At 44.4% G+C, this 20,392-nt stretch overlaps 1 protein-coding gene across 1 annotated transcript in view; it reads left to right on the plus strand.

Annotated features, from left to right (window-relative positions):
• Positions 1-2,714: 2,714 nt before the first annotated feature.
• The window catches only part of LOC135904031 (ecdysone 20-monooxygenase-like), a 47,695-nt gene continuing 30,017 nt past the window's right edge, over positions 2,715-20,392 (plus strand). The window contains exons 1-3 of the mRNA XM_065434599.2: positions 2,715-3,416; positions 13,942-14,179; positions 15,995-16,188. Coding sequence (XP_065290671.2) covers positions 3,236-3,416; positions 13,942-14,179; positions 15,995-16,188 — 613 coding nt within the window. The 5' untranslated portion in view covers positions 2,715-3,235. The remainder of the gene's footprint in view (positions 3,417-13,941; positions 14,180-15,994; positions 16,189-20,392) is intronic.

Below are 20,392 nucleotides of genomic sequence, written 5' to 3' on the forward strand. Positions count from 1 at the left end.
TTATATTTATGCACTGAATTATTCACAAGCCATGATGAAATGAAAGCGCAAGTCAGCTGGATGCAGTGCGAGATGTTTTTGCAGCAGTGCCATGAGGTTGAAGGCAACGAAAGATGCTTGTCGAGAGAAGAATGGTGATGACGAGTGCATACACAGAAAAGTATGGCACAGATATTATATCTCTACATTTAAGGATTCTGGGCTTCTTATATCAGTGGCACATAGCTATACTGGAGGATTAGCAAAGAGCAGGCATGCATAGAATCGATAAATCAATGAAAATCAAGTAAATCAAAGAATCCATTCAATATGTCATCCCATTAACAGGTTTATGTGCTTTAGAGATACCTATGAGCTGACATTATTTGTTCAGGTTTTGTGTAGAAATTAATCTTTTTGTTTTGCAGAAGGGAGGTGTGCTTACTCTCACTACCCCGTCGGTCAGCATGCAAGAGTTATACCGGTGTCACACGACCACTTTTGATCGCAATGAAGCCCAAACCGGATTGAAATTCATGAATGCGATTGGCTTCTTCGTGCAGCTTCAGCAAAGGAGCCAATCATGACAGAGAAATTCGATCCGGATCGGGCTTGATCACGACCAAAAGTGCGCCGTGTGACACCCATGTTATATGTAAGCCCACTAGCCAGGACTAGCATTTCACTCACATGTAAACTTCATGTCTATATCTAGAAACATCCACCAAGATACTAACTGACTCGGCAAACAGTAGTTATGGCAAAGCTGGAGAAGTAGGCCGAGAAAGATTTGCTTTACAAACCAACTAATATGTTCAAAGCACTTGGGAGCAGCAGTGAAGTAAAGAGTGCCATTTCTAACTAATGTCAACCTTACGACTTACAACCACGTCCACAAAGCGCAATGTGCTCAAGCTCACAAGCAACCTTGGAAGCGTAGAACACTGCCATTGCATGTGCTAAATTTTAGGCTTGCACTTGACAGAAACAGAACTGGTATTCTATACTGTATAGCACAGACTTTAGTGCATTAGCAGACAAGGCTTACAGGCTTTGGCTTGGCACCAACTCTGTATTTCTGTATTCAAATGCATGTGCAGAGGCATAATCTCATCAGGTAACCACTAGACAAATTTCAGATTTGTTGCATTTAGAAAGGAAGCTAAATTTGCAGACTTGATTACAGCCTCACATATATTTTATAAAAATTTGGCACAGCACAGGAAGCCTTTAAAATAAATGGAAGCACGAGATTCACAACCCTGTTACTCTGCATCAAAAACACATTGAAATTCTGTCATTTTATTGGCTTAGATTGTCTAAATATGATGCATTAGTAAGAAGTTTATTCAAAATACACTGTGAAACAATACTTTTGCCACCTGTATAGAGGAAGAGGTCGCAAAGTGGAATCACTAACAGGTTACGTGAAGTTATTCCATTATCTCCACAAGTGTCGCAAAAGTCCTGGTCACAAATTACTTGTATCACATATAGTGATGTAAATTATACCAATTTTGTTCACTTTAGAGGTCCAAATAGATGTAGTTTACAGAAATGATATTGTTGCTTGCCGCCAAGTTAGGGCTTTAAAATCTGTGCTCTCTCTCTCTCTTGATTAAAAGAAATTTCAATATTTGGCAAGTTTTGCAAATATAAAACTTGATGGCATCAATGATCTGCTTTTAAGTCAGTCATTTAATTGCAACAAACCTAATCACAATTTTCTCAGTGGATGGTGAACAATGCAATTTCTCTGTTGTCATGTACTTGGATAGGAGCTCCCAAGGTAAAGCTTCCTCTTAAAAGCTAATCTCTGATGACACTGAATGGTGTCAGGTGAGATAAGTAGCCCCGAGCCGATAAGGAACCTCTAAAGTATTGTTGCCCTAGCTTTTTGTCAGGTGATATATTTCTGCAGTTATAAGGACCTTATTATGGCTGGAGCAAGCTGCCAAACTTCCCTGATGATGCTCACTTGTAACACATGCAACCTTGAAGCGTGCGAGTGCCACACTTTTTCTGAGTCAAACAAGCATTAGGTCTGCTCGATCCGACCAGGTTTCTTTTGAACCTTCTGCAGATGGGCCCTCGACTGCCCAAGGTACTGCGGTTCACCCCTGTCCTCTATTGCATGGGGTGCAAGGCAAGTTGCCACTGCAGTGCACGCTTGAAGCTTGCAGTGAATGGGTACAGCCCAGCACACCACAACCGGCACTGCCCGCACCTTTTCTGAATAGAACAGACCTCCCATGTTGACTAGGGCACCTGCACAGAGCCTTACAATACATTCTCCGAGGTCTTGCAGCAGACTAACTGCTATATACCGGTTCCCCTGGTCCACTTCAAAATGCATGCTTTGGGAAGCAGCCAACAAGTGCCACAGAAACACCGTCCGTGTAATGCTATTGCTTTGCACCACTTTGGATGTGCACCCTTTCAGTATTCTGTAATCGTAGTGGTTCAATGCAGCACAAAAGTTTCGCTTGGCTGTGCAAGCGGACGGAGGCGCACGCGCTATGAAGACACACTAGTCAAATACACGGGCATCACAAGTCGAGCATTTCACATCATCTCGACAACCAAAGAGCAGTAGCGCTTTCCAGAATGAGAATTTCGCCACGCCGTAGTGAAAGCCTATCAAGCGCTGTTCTGTTCAGTGACCTTTGCTCTCGGCACTGGCCAGTGCGGGCGAAAATGGTGCCTCGGTCGGGGCACTGGCGTTCGCTTCCGCCCTCCCGCAGCAGCGCACGCGCTCTTCTCGCAGTGCGATGACGACGCGCGAAGGAATACGGCGCCCCGAGTGATACGGCCGCCGCATCGGCGCCGGTGTGCGCGAGTGGGCGATGACAGCGCGGGCGAGCAACCGATAGGCGATAAGGGGCGCACACAAAAGCCCGCGAACAACGCCCGCCCGCCGGCGGCAGCAGCCGAGGGGCAGCCGCCGGTTGTAAGTACTACTAGGAAGTGCACTCGGCAGCAGACGCGTCATTATCGTAGTCGCGTCACGTTCGGCAGCACGCTCTCTCGCGCCTCCCTTCTTTCCTTTCGTTCTTTTTTTCGCCTGCTTCTTCCCTAACCCGCGCTGTCATCGCCGACGAGGGCGCGTATTGGTTTTAGACGGGCGCTGGGCGCGAGAAACAAACTCGCCACGGGCGTGCGCGCTCGTTTGTTGTTCGGCCGCGCTGAGCGCAGCTCTCATTTTGGCCGCAAGCTCTTCGGCCCTGGCTGCGCGCATGGTCTGTTCACCTAGGAGATGAAGCAAGCCGCACGAGCTCTAGCGCGGAGCGTCGCCTCGGAGTCCGTGTCGCTCGGCGCCACCGCGTCCAAGGAACGCCAGACAGCGGTGCCTGCATATGCAAAACCTTTCGACCAGATTCCTGGGCCCAAGCCGTCGTTGCCTTTCATCGGAACTAGCTGGCAATACACGAGATGGGGTAGGTAGCGTGCCTATGCGCGTGCTATGCGCATTTCAAATGTGGAAGCTTGCTGCTGCATTAGCAGACTCGTTTAAGCATGATGCATGCGTTACGATACTTTCTTCAGTGATATATCGTGAACGATATACGCAACGAGGTGGAGCCGAGGGGAGCATTGTTATACGACAGAAAAATAATAGCGTATTCATCACAGGTACGGGAACAACAACAACAAAAAAAAAAAACGAAGAAAGACTGCATCCCCCCTCCCCCACGGATGCACATACGTGCTGAAGATATTCAAGCTGCGAGATTCTTGCGATTGAGTAATCTTTCTTTTTTTCTTTTCATTCACATCCCAGTCTTATCTTGATTCAGAACAGCAATCTACCGTGCAATCGCTTAACATTTTTTCTTCATATAAATGATATTTTTTTTTGTTGCTTTGTTACCACTTCTTTCTGTAGTGCCTTCGGGCCTTGAAAGTATGTATAATAAATAAACTGCTACCGTTGCCATGAACGGCCCTAGTGCATGAGACTTCAAGGTGCATCAGCACAAATAGCAAAGTAATCTTAGCCAAGGTATGAGACTGGACTAGTTGGTGGTACATGATTTTAACTTCACAGCACACACACACACCAAAAAAAGGAACGGGAACAACAGACAGACAAGAAGGGGGACGAAGTCAATTCAACTTCTAATTGACTATCATTCTCGAAAGCAACTGATGTACATGTGCACACACACACACACACACATCATTCCCTAATCAAGAAGCCATGTAACTGCCACCTATCAATTGCAAGTCTGTTAAACAGTTTATAAGAAACTAATGACAATCAAGGTGGGTGCACAACCTCATTAAGATTCTAAGTATGCCTTATCAGGCATAGCAATATATTGTTTACTTTCAACCCACCCCTCTCCCCTTTACTATTGCTGCAGCTTCTAATAAGCCTGGTGCACTCATTTCTGTGTTTCTGAAGATGGTGCCATAATGGTACAGTGTAATTCTTCCTTCAGTGTATGTGCTTGCAGGTGACACCGAAGAGAAAGCTTATTTCAACAGTATTTGTAAATTACACTCCTGCAATTTAAAAGAGAAGGCACTCTTGTCATGAGAAAAGAAAATTGGAAAGGATGCAAATACCAAGACTGGTGGCAATGCTGCCTTGTAGTTCCTGCACTAGCTTGAGTGTCGCAGATGTTGACAGCATCTGCTCAAACCTAGTTAATTTTTTCAGTAAAGATGGACTACATTGTATTCTAGCTAATGAGTGAGCCTGCAAAAAAAAAATACCTTGAAATTTGTGATGTTGTACTAACATTATGGCACAAAATTTTAAATTAATATCGCCAGCTTAATTTTGTCATGTTAATCCACTTCCTACATAAAATGAATGAAAAACAGTCTTTAAAGAATACTTTATATGTCTAAGCTGATTTATTGTTTCCATTTACTGTCTCCAAGTCATCCGATGGTTTGCTCAATATAACCACAAGATACACGAATATCATAAATGACTGTCCTACAACAGTCAACCCAATAGTTCCTATGTTTAACATTACAATCCCTATTTTCTTTTTTCACTGGTTCAGTGATATTGCACAATTCTGGCAGTTTATGGGAAGCAGGAAGAACGACACCCGTTTTCTGGCCTTTAAGCAAGTGGTACATGCAGTGCAAATAAGGAATAACTGCAAGTCCCTGCACACACCTTTTCATCATGTTCTGGTTCTTGCTTAGATTTCCTTTGCAAGGTCCTGGCAGCCAAAATGAGCAGACATTGGGGTGCTGATAATCTTGAAACGTGTGCATCACAGACATGACTAGAGTTGGCAAAAACTGGACAGAAACATCACTATACAGAAGCCAACCTGAGCTAGAGTGCCCTAGCCTGCTACTCTGCACAGGGAGACAGGAAGAATGATGCCGATGACAGATTAGAAGGATGCTAGACACACAATCTTGCAGCATTGCTAATGGCACGAGTTCGCACTGATGTTGTGGAATTGTTCCAGTACATTTAAAATCTGGACATAAATCACCAAGAAATCTGGACACATTCTGGGACGGTGCACAGAGCACCAAAATAGTTTGTTTTTATTGGCATTACTATGTTTATCATGCTCTGGCCACCAAAACAAAATGCTGTTTTATTCTCTACCATTGAGTAAATTGTCAAGAACATCTCAAGTGGCTGCTCGCTTAACCTTAGTCTTTTCTCCTTTAAGTTTACGGTATTCTTAAAGTCAGCTGGAGAACAAGAGTTCCACTTCTACAGAGACAAAAGGAAAAAAACCTGAGTGCTCGTTTTACATCCAAGTCATAATCACCATTCGCTGTTATTGGCAAACGCATTCACTCATAGTCAGGCTTCCTCACAAGTTTATTTTTAGCAAGACCATCCAAAATTTCTACTCAAAATACAAGGTTTCAAGCTGTGTCATCGAGAGGACAAGGTCATCGACAATGAAGACAACGAAGTGGCAGCAGCTTCTCGGGATCCTCGGCTGATGTTTTACAAACGCCTTCTAAATACATTGTGTAAGTAGTTTTATACCCGTGACATTTTGGTGGAGGTGAAGGGTACGCGTCTTCGCCTTGGAGCTCCGCAGCGGACGTCTCACACAGCCTGGGACCAGGCTTCTAGTAGAAGGCACCGCATCTGCAGCTGCAATACCGACTACGCGTGCCCAGTACGTTGCTCTACCTCAGCCGCAAGACCCCGACAAGTTCACCAGCCTCGGTGGTGTTGATGTAGAAGAATGGTTGAAGATGTATGAGCGCATCAGCAAGGTGAGCAGATGGGATCCGACCATAATGCTGGCCAATGTCGTGTTCCGCCTTGATGGAACACCACAAACATGGTTTTACACACATGAGGAAGAGCTAACCAGCTGGGACTTGTTCAAAGAAGAGCTGTCCGACGTTTTTGGCAATCCGACTGGTCGACAACTCGCCGCCAAGCAACAACTCGCCACGTGTGTCCAAACTGCTACCAAGTTGTATGTCTCCTACATTCAGAACTTCCTAGCCCTCTGTCATAAAATCGACACGTCCATGCCAGAGGCAGACAAGGTTGGGTACATTATCAAAGGCATTGCGGACGACGCATTCAACCTTCCGGTCTTTAGAAACTTATAGACTGTTGACGCCGTCATGAAGGAATGCCACCGTTTCGAGCAGGCAAAGAGTTGCTGCATATACAATCAGTTTACATGACTTCCAAATACCGCAGCGACCTCTTCATGTGCCGACTCCACCGACCAATTAGCTCGCCACCACCAAGCGAAAACGTGACCCGAATTGTACACCGCGAACTCGAAGCAGCGTTTACTGCCTCGCCTCAACAGACGTCTCGGAACAACAATGCTGAGAGGATATCGCTGATCCAGTCCGTGGTTCGCTAAGAAATTGCGAATGTGGGTCTTCCCAGCACCTGTTCCTTGAGTTGCCCTGCCACCCTCTCTGCTGCTATGCCTCGGTCCTATCGCAGTCTACCTCACAGTGTCCATTATCCCTACACTACCAGGAATCCATCAGACTGGCGTACAGCTGATGAAAGGCCGATCTGTTTCTGCTGCGGCCGAATCGGTCACGTTTTCCATCACTGCCAGAGCTGTTGGCAGTCCCCTCCTCGATACACCTTCCAGAATTCAAGTTCGCGTCATAGTTTCTCATCCCGTCGCTTCTACGATGCTTCTGACGCCACTACCTCAACTCGCCACTATGCTCGCTCGTCCTTGCCTCAACGTCACCAGCCACGTTCGCCCCAGCTTCATCGCTCGCCATCGCTGACTTACCCAGGACCGTCCCAGCAGGAAAACTAGGCAATGTGGCACCTCGAGGTGGTGCTGCAATGTCGGATTCACCGCAAGATCCTCATTTGACGTTGTTTACGAGAGATAACCTTGACGTCCAAGTTCATGGCACACCCGTCACAGCCCTCATAGATTCCGGAGCACACATGTCGATTATGACCAGCCGCCTACGCCACCAGTAAAAGAAAATTGTTATGCCTGCCGTTACTCGGTTTGTACGAATCGCCGACGGTAGCACAGTGACCGTGGTCGGAATGTCTACTGCACGTGTGACTATTCCCAGCCGCCATACTGTCGTCCTTTTCGCTGTACTTGACCAATGCCCCCATGACCTCATACTAGGCCTTGACTTCCTCTCTGCCCATTCAGCGCTCATCAATTGTTCCTCAAGTACTGTGCATCTTGACCTGCCTCTACTGAACGTTCCTCCAACACCACACGAAATTCGCCTAAGACCGACTGATTTTGTTCACGTTCCACCACAGGTCTTGACATAGATCGAAATGTCACCTTCTACGCCAGTTCCTGGTGGTGATTACATCTCCGCTCCCATAACTTCCATCATTCTCACCCACAGCGTTACTGTCCCGTATACAATATTGAGGGTCACAGACAATCACACGTACCTCCCTGTGGTAAGTTCGGGCTCGCTCAGCAAATTCTGCCTAAAGATATCACCCTGACTACAATAACTGCTTTAGAAGTTAGTTCCATTGAGACTTTTGCTGTCAACGTTTCCTGAGAGTCTTTCTGGTCTGCCAATTGTACTGACAACGACATTAGGAAAATGATTGCCCCAAATCTCAATCCTGCGGAGACTGAATAGCTCTGCAGTGTACTGCTTTCCTACAAGGATATATTCGATCTGAACAACCGACCCTTAGGCCAGACGTCACTTGTCAAACATCGTATACATACAGGCGATAATCCACCCATCCATCGGCGACCCTACAGAGATTCAGCTTCGGAGCTTCACGTCATCAAAACGGAAGTATACATGATGCTAGCGAAAGATGTCATTGAGCCATCGTCAAGTCCCTGGGCGTCCCCTGTCATGCTGGTCAAAAAGAAGGACGGCTCATGGAGATTCTACATCGATTACTGCCACCTCAACCGCATTATGAAGGACGTCTACCCACTACCTCGTATCGATGCTGCCCTCGATTGCCTATATGGGGCACAGCATTTCTCGTCCATTGACCTACGGTCCGGATATTGGCAAATCGCTGTCGATGATCTAGATCCTGAAAAGACCGCCTTTACAGCACCTGATGGTCTTTACCACTTCAAAGTTATGCCTTTTGGGCTATGCTAAACTCCGGCTACCTTTGAGCGTATGATGGACTCATTACTCCAAGGATTCAAGTGGTCGACTTGTCTCTGCTACCTAGATGATGTTATTGTGTTCTCATCCTCATTCAGCACACACATTGAGCACTTTTCAGCTGTCCTTGCAGTTTTTCGCGAGGCCGGTCTACAGCTCAAGTCCAAGACATGTAACTTTGGCCATCGTGAGATTACTGTTCTTGGATATGTCGTCAATGCGACTGGCATCCAACCGGATCCATAGAAATTTCGTGCCATGAAAGAGTTCCCTGTTCCACTGTTCGCAAAAGATGTCTGAAGTTTCGTGGGCCTTTGCTCTTACTTCTGCCGCATTGTTAAAAATTTTGCCACCATTCCACGCCCTCTCACAGATCTGATGAAAAGTGTTTTCATGGGGATCCTCTCAGGCCACTGCCTTTTCTCGCCTTACCAGCATGCTCACCACCCCACCGATTCTAGGACACTTCGCTACTTCAGCCCCTACAGAGGTGCACACCGATGCCAGCGGCCACGGAATCGGTGCCGTCTTGGCACAAGTTCAACACAGCCATGAACATGTAATCGCGTGCGCTAGCCGTCTTTTGTCACCTGTGGAACGGAACTACTCTATTACCGAGCGCAAATATTTGGCTGTTGTGTGGGCAGTGGTGAAATTCTGCCCCTATTTATACGGCAGGACCTTTTCTGTTGTAACGGACCACCACGCCCTCTGTTGGCTTTCGTCCTTAAAAGATCCCACAGGGAAGCTTGGATGATGGGCTTTGCGGCTACAAGAGTATTCCTATTCGGTGGTGTACAAGTCTGGCCGCCTACACAAGGACGCTGACTGCTTCTCCCGTTACCCTGTACACACACCCGTCAACGCCGACACAGACGCTTCCGCAAGTGTTCTTTCCATTTCCCAGCTTTTGGACATAACCAACGAGCAACGCCGTTACGTTACTTTGAGGACCCTCATTGACCGAATGGAATCTGCTCCTACTGATCCATCGTTACGGTGGTTCATTCTCAACGACGGGATATTGTACCGACGCGGTTTTCATCCTGACAGTCCTCCCCTTCTCCTTGTCGTTCCTCAACACCTCTGCTCAACCGTGCTTCAGGAGCTTCATGACGCCCCAACTGCCGGACATCTTGAGTTTGCTGGCACTTACGACCACGTGCGACGCCGCTTCTACTGGCCCGGCCTCGCATGCTCCATACGCCGCTATGTAGCTGCTTGCAAGCCTTGTCAACGTCACAAAAAGCTAGCAACGCTGTCTGCCGGGTACTTACAGCCGATCGACATTCCACCTGAACCATTCTTTTGCGTGGGTTTGGATCTCCTTGGCCCTTTCCCCAAGTCCACCTCCGGCAACAGGTGGATCACTGTTGCTACTGATTATGCGATGCGCTATGCCATCACTCGGGCACTTCCTATGAGCTGCACAACCGATGTCGCAGATTTCCTACTCCGGGATATCATTTTAGTACATGGCGCCCCACGACAACTCCTTACTAACCGCGGCAGTAGTTTCCTCTCCCAAGTCATCGCAGATATCCTACGTTCATATTCTACCAAGCACAAACTGGCTACCTCCTACCATCCCCAGACCAACAGCCTTACCGAGCAACTTAATCAGACCATTACTGAAATGCTATCGAAATACGTTTCACCCGACCACAAGGATTGGGATGTGGCGCTTCCTTATGTAACGTTCGCCTATAATTCATCACACCACGATACTGCTGGGTATTCCCCCTTTTACTTACTCTTCGGTCGTGACCCTGTATTACCATTGGACACTTCACTCCCCTTGATACAGGATTCGAGGACCAAGTATGCCCGTGACGCCATTGGCCACGCTGATCATGTGCGCCAGCTTGCCCGTACTCGTCTGTTGGCATCGCAGGAATCTGAATGACACGCTTACAATTGCCGGCATCGTCACATATTTTTCACCAGGCTCACTTGTGCTACTTTGGTCCCCTTGCCACTGAGTGGGGCTCTCCGAGAAACTCCTTCCGTGCTACAAAAACCGTTACTGTGTTCTACGTCAAGTCACCAATGTCACTTACGAGATAATCCCCAATACCTCCATCATGCCACCCGGTTCCACATCACCTGAAGTCGTACACATCTCTCGGCTTAAGCCTTACTATGCCCTTATCGACGCCTGAAGCACCGGGACGGTACCTTTTCTGCTGGGGGTCGTGTTACGGTGGAAAAAAGAGGACAAGGTCGTCGATAATGAAAACAACAAAGTGGCAACAGCTTCTCAGGATTCTCGGCTGCTGTTTTACATACGCCTGGTAAATACATAGTGTAAATAGTTTTATACCCGTGACAATATCAGTGGTTCTCGAAGCCACATAAGTGTATCTGCAAATGTCAAGTACACATCATACTTGGAGGGAAAGAGCTAAGCAGCCTGTAAGGAACGCAAACAAATGCTGCTTTTGCTTCTCGCATGGGCTCAGCTTATGCAACACTGGGGGACTTGATAGCCAGTTCCAATGATGGCTCTTGAATGACTTCACACCCTGGTATAGTAGAACTCCATGCAGCATACACTACAATACGCACAAGGCATTAAGTATTCCGTGCCAAGATGCAACAATCAGATAGATTTACAGCAAACCTTTGCTGTTTTGTGTAGGTAAGTGCCTGGAATGAAAATGAAACTGAAGTTGTGATGAGGCCAACCTTTCAGTTTAAGAGCTCTTTTGAAAGCGGATGCATACCCATTATGAACCACTGTGGCAGGCTCTGCATGACACATTATGAGCATAAGATAAATGTGGCACTCACAGCTATTGCAATTTTCAAGGAATTAAAGAGATCATTAAATTAAATTAAAGAGTATTACAAAGTGATCCAGATGGGGAGGGGGGGGGGGGGCACATAGGCAGAGGAAACAACTGGTGTGCTCCACTAAGGCTAGACCTGCAGTTGAATGGCAAAGTGAGCACAAGCACATCTATGAAAATCACTGGAAACACTGCAGAAAACCTGGATGACTGGAACAATCTGTAAAATTCAGGGACATCAAATGGAAATTTTGGACATTTTGGGGCAATAAAGTTGCTTAAAGGGACACTAAAGCAAAACAATAAATCAGTTTAGAGTAATGAAGCATTGTTTGAGAACCCTGCAGGCAGTCATTTCAAAAAGATAGTTTGATAATTGAGAAAATGATAGTCCGAGTATCAGCATTTGAATTTCGCGCCGAAACCCCAGCGCCAGTACGTCAGCGTGACGTCGGTGATTCCAAAGTATGTTTTCGCATTTGGGCCGCGTTGGCAGAATAAAGGTTTCTGAAACTTGCCATGTTTAATATTTGCTTCCTTTAGAACACAATGTAGTCAATCTGTACCACTATACATAATTAGTAGGCCCTAGAAGATGCCATCAAAACCCAAGACATGACAGCCCCCAGCTGCGGGAACTTAAATAGGCGTCGCCACCCGTATTTCGTTCTTGCGCTTTTTCTGGCTTACCAAACGTCTTATCGTTGTACGAGTGGTATTTTTGGTGCTGTAAAACGACAATTTACTGATGCAGAAGAAATCATTTTTCACTTTAGTGTCCCTTTAAAACCAGGTGCAAGCAGTTTGTAAGGTGGATACACGCAGCTGACACTTACATTGGGACATTTGTCGAAATCGGGACACATCCCAGAAATCCCAAATATCGACATGACTTATTGAGGAAGAAGTGGACAGCTCGTTTACTGCATAGAGCAGACAACTGTTTTGAGAAACACAATGGGGCCAAGGGAAACACAATTGAGGATCCTAGGGGATTAGTTGATTAGGATATTTGCAGGCATAGGTTGGAGTCAGTCGACACAAGGTAGTGGAGATTGCTTGGAGATGCCTTTGTGCTGTAATCAACATAAGATAAGCTAATGATGATGGATGTGCTGATTCTTTTGTTCCTGTTGGCCACTTTGTTCTGACAGTACTTGATAAAAATTTGAAAGTACTCAATACTCAAAGCATAACCTTTTGTTACAAACTTAGGCACTACTTTTGAGAAATGAGAAGTGAAATGCATTGCTGTTTCAGTTAATATGTTTCTCCACTATGGAGAAAAGTAGCATGGAAAAATGTTAACTGGTACAACAGCACACAGCATAGCACAATTTGATTCCATAATTCATAAAACTGGTATCAGACATGAATTGTCAGTAAACCGATGGGTTTGATATTTAGCAGTTTAGCATAGAAGAAATTAGCAACTAATTGTTCTATTTAACTAAAATTAGTTACACATCACAGTTAAATTTGCAATAAAGTTCACAAGGTTAATTTGTGTGTGTTGATGTGATAAAGTGCACATGGTTGGGAAATGAAAATGTGAATGACCCTTTTTTTCCCCATGAAGTGCACATTCACTGCTAGCACTCGCAACTGTGTATATGTGAATGTTGGACTACAGACTTTCAGAGTGAAGTGCTTTTCAAACGGAGTGAAAAAGAGCAAAGCTGTCATGTGCCCTCACTATGTTTGTGAAAACATAGTAAAGTTTATTTTTTCTTGTATCTTTCCTTTTTTGCAAATTAGTACCAAAAAGATGTTGGTCATTGTACATGGGGACCTGGCTGGTGTCATTAATGTGTTTAGTAATTAATGGTGCTGAAGGAATATCTTTGTTTTCAAACACGGGACCTTCGTTAACAAACAGCTAAAGCTGTGCACAGAGCACCAGTCTCTCTGGAAATATTCGTGTTGGTCTTGCCATGTGACGCTTATTTCTGCAAAACAGGTGCTCCATAGCACAAAATGGACCATGTTCATAAAAAAAAAAAAATTACTTGGAAGTGAAATGTTCCTTTGGATAACATTACTCAATGCGCTCTAATATGACTCTTTGAGCATATATCTGCACATTTCTGGCCCTAGATTTAAGTCCATTCTTGTCATTTATCTTCTGTAAGCATTGAGATTGGAAAGCAGTGTGATGCAAGAGCTAAGTGTGACTGAGAGAGATTATGAGAAATATTGAGATTGGAAAGCAGTGTGATGCAAGAGCTAAGTGTGACTGAGAGAGATTATGAGAAATTTCAAGATGCATTCACATAAATATACATGGCCTAATGTGTTAACAGTATTTATTTACATCTAAGGCTTCAGTGAAAGTGCTTTATTTTGGGGGTAATATCAGCCTGCAAAACCCTGCACATAAATATAATAGTTGCATTGATGATTGAATGGCTTATTATGCACCATGGCAACATAAAAGGTATTCTTTTTCCATAAGTTCACTATGTAGGGACATATTATAATTGCCACATATCAGGACATGCAGAAATTTACAAAAATTTTATGTAGTGGATGTCTAAGGTTAAAAAGTTGCTAACTCTGCTACACTTGCATTCTGTAAAATGATACCTTTTTGGTACAGGTCGCTATAATCTCTACCAGCTTCATGAAGCCAGCACCGACAAATACAATCGGTATGGTGACCTCATGAAAGAAGAGTACCAGTGGCGAAGACCAGTGGTCCATTCTTTCAACCCGGAGGACTTCCAGGTCGTATTTCGTAGTCAGGGGCGTTGCCCAGTCCGACCACCAAATGAGTTTGTCTGCAAGTACCGCACTGAGCACCCTCTCAAGTACAGAAGTGTGGGGCTTTCCAATGCGTGAGTGCCATCTGATAAGGTGTTGATTTAAGCAGAAAACAAGAGGGACGGGCACGAGCACTGCTTTGGTATGACAGTTATTTCTTACTATGACAAGGAACAGGTGCAGCCCCACCTCTTTAAGTTATTCTTAATTTATCAAGGCAATTATAACATGGCTGAAGCCTTCATAACTGTTGAATTATTTATTGTTTTTGTTATGCTTTTGTTGAGTCTTTCTAATCTTACATGCTCTAGTCATTTCTCAAGACTTCAAAAACAATATGACACTTTGCAATGACTGCACAGTCCCTTCTGTGGCTATGTTGATACTCCTCCATGACATTAAGAATTGACTGCATTTTGTGAATTGCACAGAGACAAAAGAAGACTGGGATATTCACAAACGCGCATGTGTACAGAGGCGCGCTCTATGAAGTGAGGGCAGCTGCTGTTCTGCCATTTCACTAGTTCAGAGAAAGAGAAAGCTGCTTTTCGACATGAACATGAACTTTCTTTACGTAGTGATATAGTAACATGCAGTGGAAGGACCACAAATGCTAACAAAATGAATGCCTTTTTAAGCAAAAAGCCTAGTACATTTCACAAACATGAGGTTATGTGTACCAATTTGCAATCATGTTGGGAGTTGGAGGGGGTAGCACTCAAAGTTTCATGGTATGGTGCAGCTTCTACTTCGCTGCAATTTTCTGTGCAATTTAAAGCAAGAACTCCTTGTTAAACCACTTGTACTGCATTTCAATTTTGTCAATGTAAAGCACACTAATTTCACTTCCGCCATAATTGCGTAACACAATTTGGTCAGCTATTGGTCTTTAGAGGAGCATGGATACAAAAACCTTGTTATGTTCTTTCTTGCTTTGTTACGTGGCTGGTTACTCTATATAATTATATCGTGAAGCCTCAACATGCAAGTAATTCCGTTACCTTGTGATGTGACCAATTTGAAATGCATGCCAAGTGCAGTGCAGACAGGATGCATCAAAGGAACTGGAGGTGGCAGTCACATGGTGTTGCACACCTTTCAGGCATGCATCAGTGTCAGCCTGGCACAGTGATTAAAAGTCACATAATGACCGCATTTTTGAAAGCAGGCACTGTGTCACCAAATCAGCTTTTCCAGCCTTTCTGTGCTCCTCTGCATTTGACATGGCTGTCGTCTGTTCATCTTCCATTCTCCCCACTCTTATGTAATTGAATGCTCAATGGATGGCTTTCAGTTTACACAGTCACACTGTGTTATGCGTCTCACTTGTGTGTAGTTTAGCATGACCACCACTTCTGGTTCCTGTAACATATTTAGCCTCCATCTTCACATTCACTGCCACACAGCAGTAGTCGCATATCTCGAACTGGTCACATTTAAAGCTGATGAAATTATTTCTTGCGCTCTTGCATAATGCACAATCGGCACATGCTAGCCTATAGGCCTGAAAGTTGGAGGATAAACAATGATGCTATTAAGGACTGTGCAACTAGCGATGGAACAATGATAGGCATTACTTTAGGAGACAGTAAGACAGCTATGTGGATTAGAGCAAACAGATGTAATTGATAATAAAGTGGAACATGTGAAGATGGAGATTACTGGGAGAGTCCTTTGTGCTGCAGTGGAATAAAATAGGGTCATGATGATGGTGATTCATGTAAGCAGATTACAATATGGCTGCATTGTGACAGTGTGATGGAATTCTTCATGCCATACAGCAATTGTGTACTGGTAAGCAGTGATTGCTGCAGTTCAGCAGACTTTCATGATGCCTAGCATATTTTCACAGTGCAATCATGTGTTGCCTTCCTCTGCATCCTTTCCAGGCTTGGTGCAGAATGGCACACACTACGCATGGCACTTGCACCGGTGTTGCTTGAGATGAGAAACATAGAAGAGCTAGCAATATGGCAAGAGGAAATCTGCGATGACTTTGCTGAATATGTGCGATGGCTGAGAGACCCTGAAACTCTGGAAATAGGCTGTGTTCAGGACACCTTGTCTAGACTTGCTTTGGAATGTGAGTATATGCTGTGCAATTGATGCATGTGATGGTCAACAACTAACTACTAAACCAACACTAATTCCAGTTGAAGATATTGTTGTGTGAAAGTGCAGTAGGTAAACTATTTACGGGGTGTATTTACAAGGGTACCAAACACTGGCCAACATGTAAGCCAGCCAGCATCAAATAAGGCATGTTGTCGTCATAAGATCAGCAGTGGCTGCTTAGGGGTATTTTTTTTTAATGAATGAATGCTTTATTTTCAACAGACCTAATATTCGGAGACAATGATGTCGGCCCCTGGATTTAGTGGGAAATCCAGGGGCCGACATCATTGTCTCCGAATAGCACTTACCATGAGCTCTGGAATCAAAAGTGCCGGCCCAGCGCTACTAAGGACCCACAGCAGAGGAAGGGTGGTAATGCTTGAGTTTTGACATGTGAACGACGTTGCTGGGCAACGGAACGGAAGATGTAGTGGGAGTGATGGACACAATCTCGTACATGACATCAGTCACTTGTCAAAGGACACAGTATGGGCCTGTGTAGCGAGGAAGGAGCTTTTCAGAAAGGACCACATGTCGGGAGGGGCACCAAAGTGGCACGAGGGCATCAGGAGCAAAACATTCATCATGGTGTCGCTAGTCGTAAGGGCGCTTGTGATTGTCTTGGGTGGCCTTAAGTCTACCACAGGCTATTTGCCACACATAACCAGCCCCTTGCAATGGCGTTGTGTGCATATTCACTAGTCGAAGTTGTAGGGAAAGGAAGAAATGTGTCCAATGGTAAAGTTGGTTCACGTCTGAACGAAAGGTAAAAGGGAGAGTATCCAGCAGTGTGATGGCGGGAGGAATTATACATGGACGTCGTGTATAGCAGTGCAGGTTCCCAATCACTGTGGTCAGCTGACACATACTTTGAAAGCATGTCTCTTAAGGTTCGATTCAAGTGCTCGGTGAGCCCGTTTGTCTAGAGATGGTATGATGCGGTGATCTTGTGCTGCGTGGAGCAGCAGCGCGGGATATCGTCGATGATTTTGGACAGCAAGGTATAGCCTCGGTTTGTAAGCAGTTGATGTAGGGCACCATGTAGTAAAATTACGTCATAGAGGAGAAAATCCACCACGTCTGTAGCACAGCTGGTCGCCGGTGCTTGTATCATTGCATAGCACATTGTGTAATTGGTAGTGACGGCAGCCCATTTGTTTGCTGAAGCAGATGCAGGAAAGGGTCCAAGAAGGTACAAACCGACCCAGAAGAAGGGCTCGGGTGGTACGTCGATGGGCCGAAGATACCCCACACCTCCACCAAATAAATGTTACGTGAAAGCGCAGTAGGGAAACTATTTACAGGGTGTATTTACAAGGGTAGCAAGCACTGGCCGACATGGAAGCCAACCAACATCAAGCAATGCACATTGTTGTCAACAGGTCAGCAGTGGCCGCTTATGGGTAGATCTTACTAAATCCAAGTGTTGAGATCATCGTCTTCGAGTAGCGCATAGCAATATTGAAATTTGGCTAAGAGAAATATCATTTCACATCTGGCAAACTAAGAAAAACTTCAGCTTGCATGCTGAGCAATGTTTATTTATTTATTTACTTATTTATTTATTTATTTATTGTATTACCCTCAAGGCCCTAGGACATTCCTAAAGGGAGTGTGTACAATGTTAATAAATGTAAAACAACAATAGAAACAATACAATAAATACAATACCTTAACAGGAATGATGCATCGGTTAGGTAGTTATTGACAAAGTAGCAGCACTTCTAAAAGCATTAATATCTCTAATGGCGACAACATTGTGTGGAAGGCGATTCCAACACGAACATGTACTGGGAATAAATGAGTCATGGTAACTGATTTAAAGTGAAAATGGAATACCTACCTTATGATGGTGATCAATGCATGTGGAACTGTAGTATAGTTTTGTTAGTAGCCTATCCTAAAGGGATGAATTGTTATGATAAACCTTAGAAAATAAACAAAGGCTGAAAAACTTTCTACGATGAAAAAGGCCGGGTAAAGGGGAGTGTTTCTTTCATAGCTGTAACACAAATGGTGTGATGCTAGTTGGAAAGAACGAAGCGTGAAGCACCTTTTGTACTGGCTCTAAGTCAGCTATGAGTGATTTGAGACCAGGATCCCATATACTAGCTGCTGCATATGCTAGTTTAGTTCGGACCAGTGTTTTATAAAGCAGCAACTTGAGAGGTACGGGGGCATGAGAAAAATTTCTGTGGAGGTGACATAACATAGCCTAGGTACTTGTATGAGTACACAGATTCCAAGTCAGTGTTGTTAATGTGATATGTTGGATTATTAATTTATTGTTGACAAACACATATAAATTTGCATTTGTTAATTACATGTTCCATTACTGGCACCACTCATAAACCCAGTTGATATCGGACTACAGGATGGCTAAATCTGCCACTGTTAATTTGCCTATAAACGGTGGAGTTATCGGTTAAAGATGAAGAACGTTATGTTTGAGGGCAAGCCATTAATTAAACTGAGAAAGAGCAGAGGTCCTATTACGGAGCCCTGTGTTATGCCCGCGATAGCTGAAGAATGAGAGGAGTCTATGTTATTAGCTGTTGCAAACTGGAAACAATCTGTAAGCAGACCTCTCAACTGTGCAAGAACTTTATTATCAGATTAAGACTGTGTAATTTAACAAAAAGCAATTCTTGTGTTACTGTGTCCAATGCCTTTGAGAAATATAAAAATATGTAGTCTATAAAGGACCTACGGTCAAGCATGCAAGTCATGAGTGAAACACAAATGTTTGTTTCGCACGAAAGTGTCCTGCAGAATGCGTGTTGAGCATTACTAAAAAAATGAATTAAGTTCTATAAACTTCGCTATATAAGAGGAAGTGACATGTTCCATGATCTTGCATGGTATACTGGTTTTTGATATGGCTTGATCTTGATGCTTGTCTCTGGTCTTCAAGAAAGGAGTAACTCTCCCCACTTTCCAATCATGGCAAATACAGACAGTTTCAAGTGGGAGCTGAAATAGTTTTGAAATTATAATGGAGCTGCATACTTTAGTAATATAATGAGAAACTTAGAATTGATGTCCTCTCCAGCTGATGAGGATATTTTTCAGTTTTCAGTTATTTTAGCAATACCTGTCAAATCACAACGAACAGAATGCATCGGGAGTAATTCAAAATTTACTATGGTTACAACTACCGCAGAGAAAGAGGGTGTGGAGACGGTCTAGGAGAACAAGCTGGGCGAGGTGTCTATCAAACATAAATTCTGACTCACAGAACGCAAAAGTTTGGAATAGTCTCAAATGGCTAAAAAGGGTAGCAAATCCACCCATTGCCCTTGGTCGATAGCCAAGAAAATACCTTGGAAGGCGAGGCCGATGCCCTTGGCATACACTTCGAGCATGCATCAAGCTCCATACACTTCTCAGAACCATTTCTTAACTATAAGCAAGTAGCAGAACTTAAATCACTGAACCGTAAATGCTGGCTGACTGAACCGTACAGCCATCCTTTTAATATCGTCAAGCTGAGAGCTGCCTTGAATGTATGTAGGAGGGAGCTCTGCACTGAGAGCTGACAGAGTCATGTATGTCACGATTAAGAACCTGCACACTGACACACAGATGACACTGTTTGCACCTGTCAACTCTATCTGGGCTGGCAGATACCTTCCATCCACATGGAAAGAAGCTATTGTAGTGCCGGTCTTGAAACAAGGTAAAGACCGATCCAACATGTCAAGTTACCACCCAATAGCACTCACAAGCTGCTTATGCACTCACCGAAAAAATGATAAATCGTCATGTTTTACCTTTTCTTGAATTGAATAAAATGCCTGGCCCTCATCAGTGCTGTTTCAGACTGAGTCAAACATTCGCAATACCTTTATCCATAAGCAGTTCTTTCTTTGTGTTCTTAGATATGGAGAAGGCATGTGACACAATTTGGCGATATACGAGAAGAAACGGGGTTAACCGAGAGGTCCGATTTTTATAAATCGTATCATAAGAAGCCAACAAACACTGACCCCAAGGACAGCATAGGGGAAATTATTTGTGATTAATAAATGAAATAAAGAAACTATAAATTAATGGAAATCAAAGTGGATGGAAAAACAACTTGCCGCAGGTGGGGTATGATCCCGCAACCTTCGCATCCCACAACCTACTATTTGCGAAAATTGTGGGATCGTTCCCCACCTGCGGCGAGT

The sequence above is a fragment of the Dermacentor albipictus genome, chromosome 5, assembly GCF_038994185.2.
Source record: "Dermacentor albipictus isolate Rhodes 1998 colony chromosome 5, USDA_Dalb.pri_finalv2, whole genome shotgun sequence".
Lineage (NCBI taxonomy): Eukaryota > Metazoa > Arthropoda > Arachnida > Ixodida > Ixodidae > Dermacentor > Dermacentor albipictus.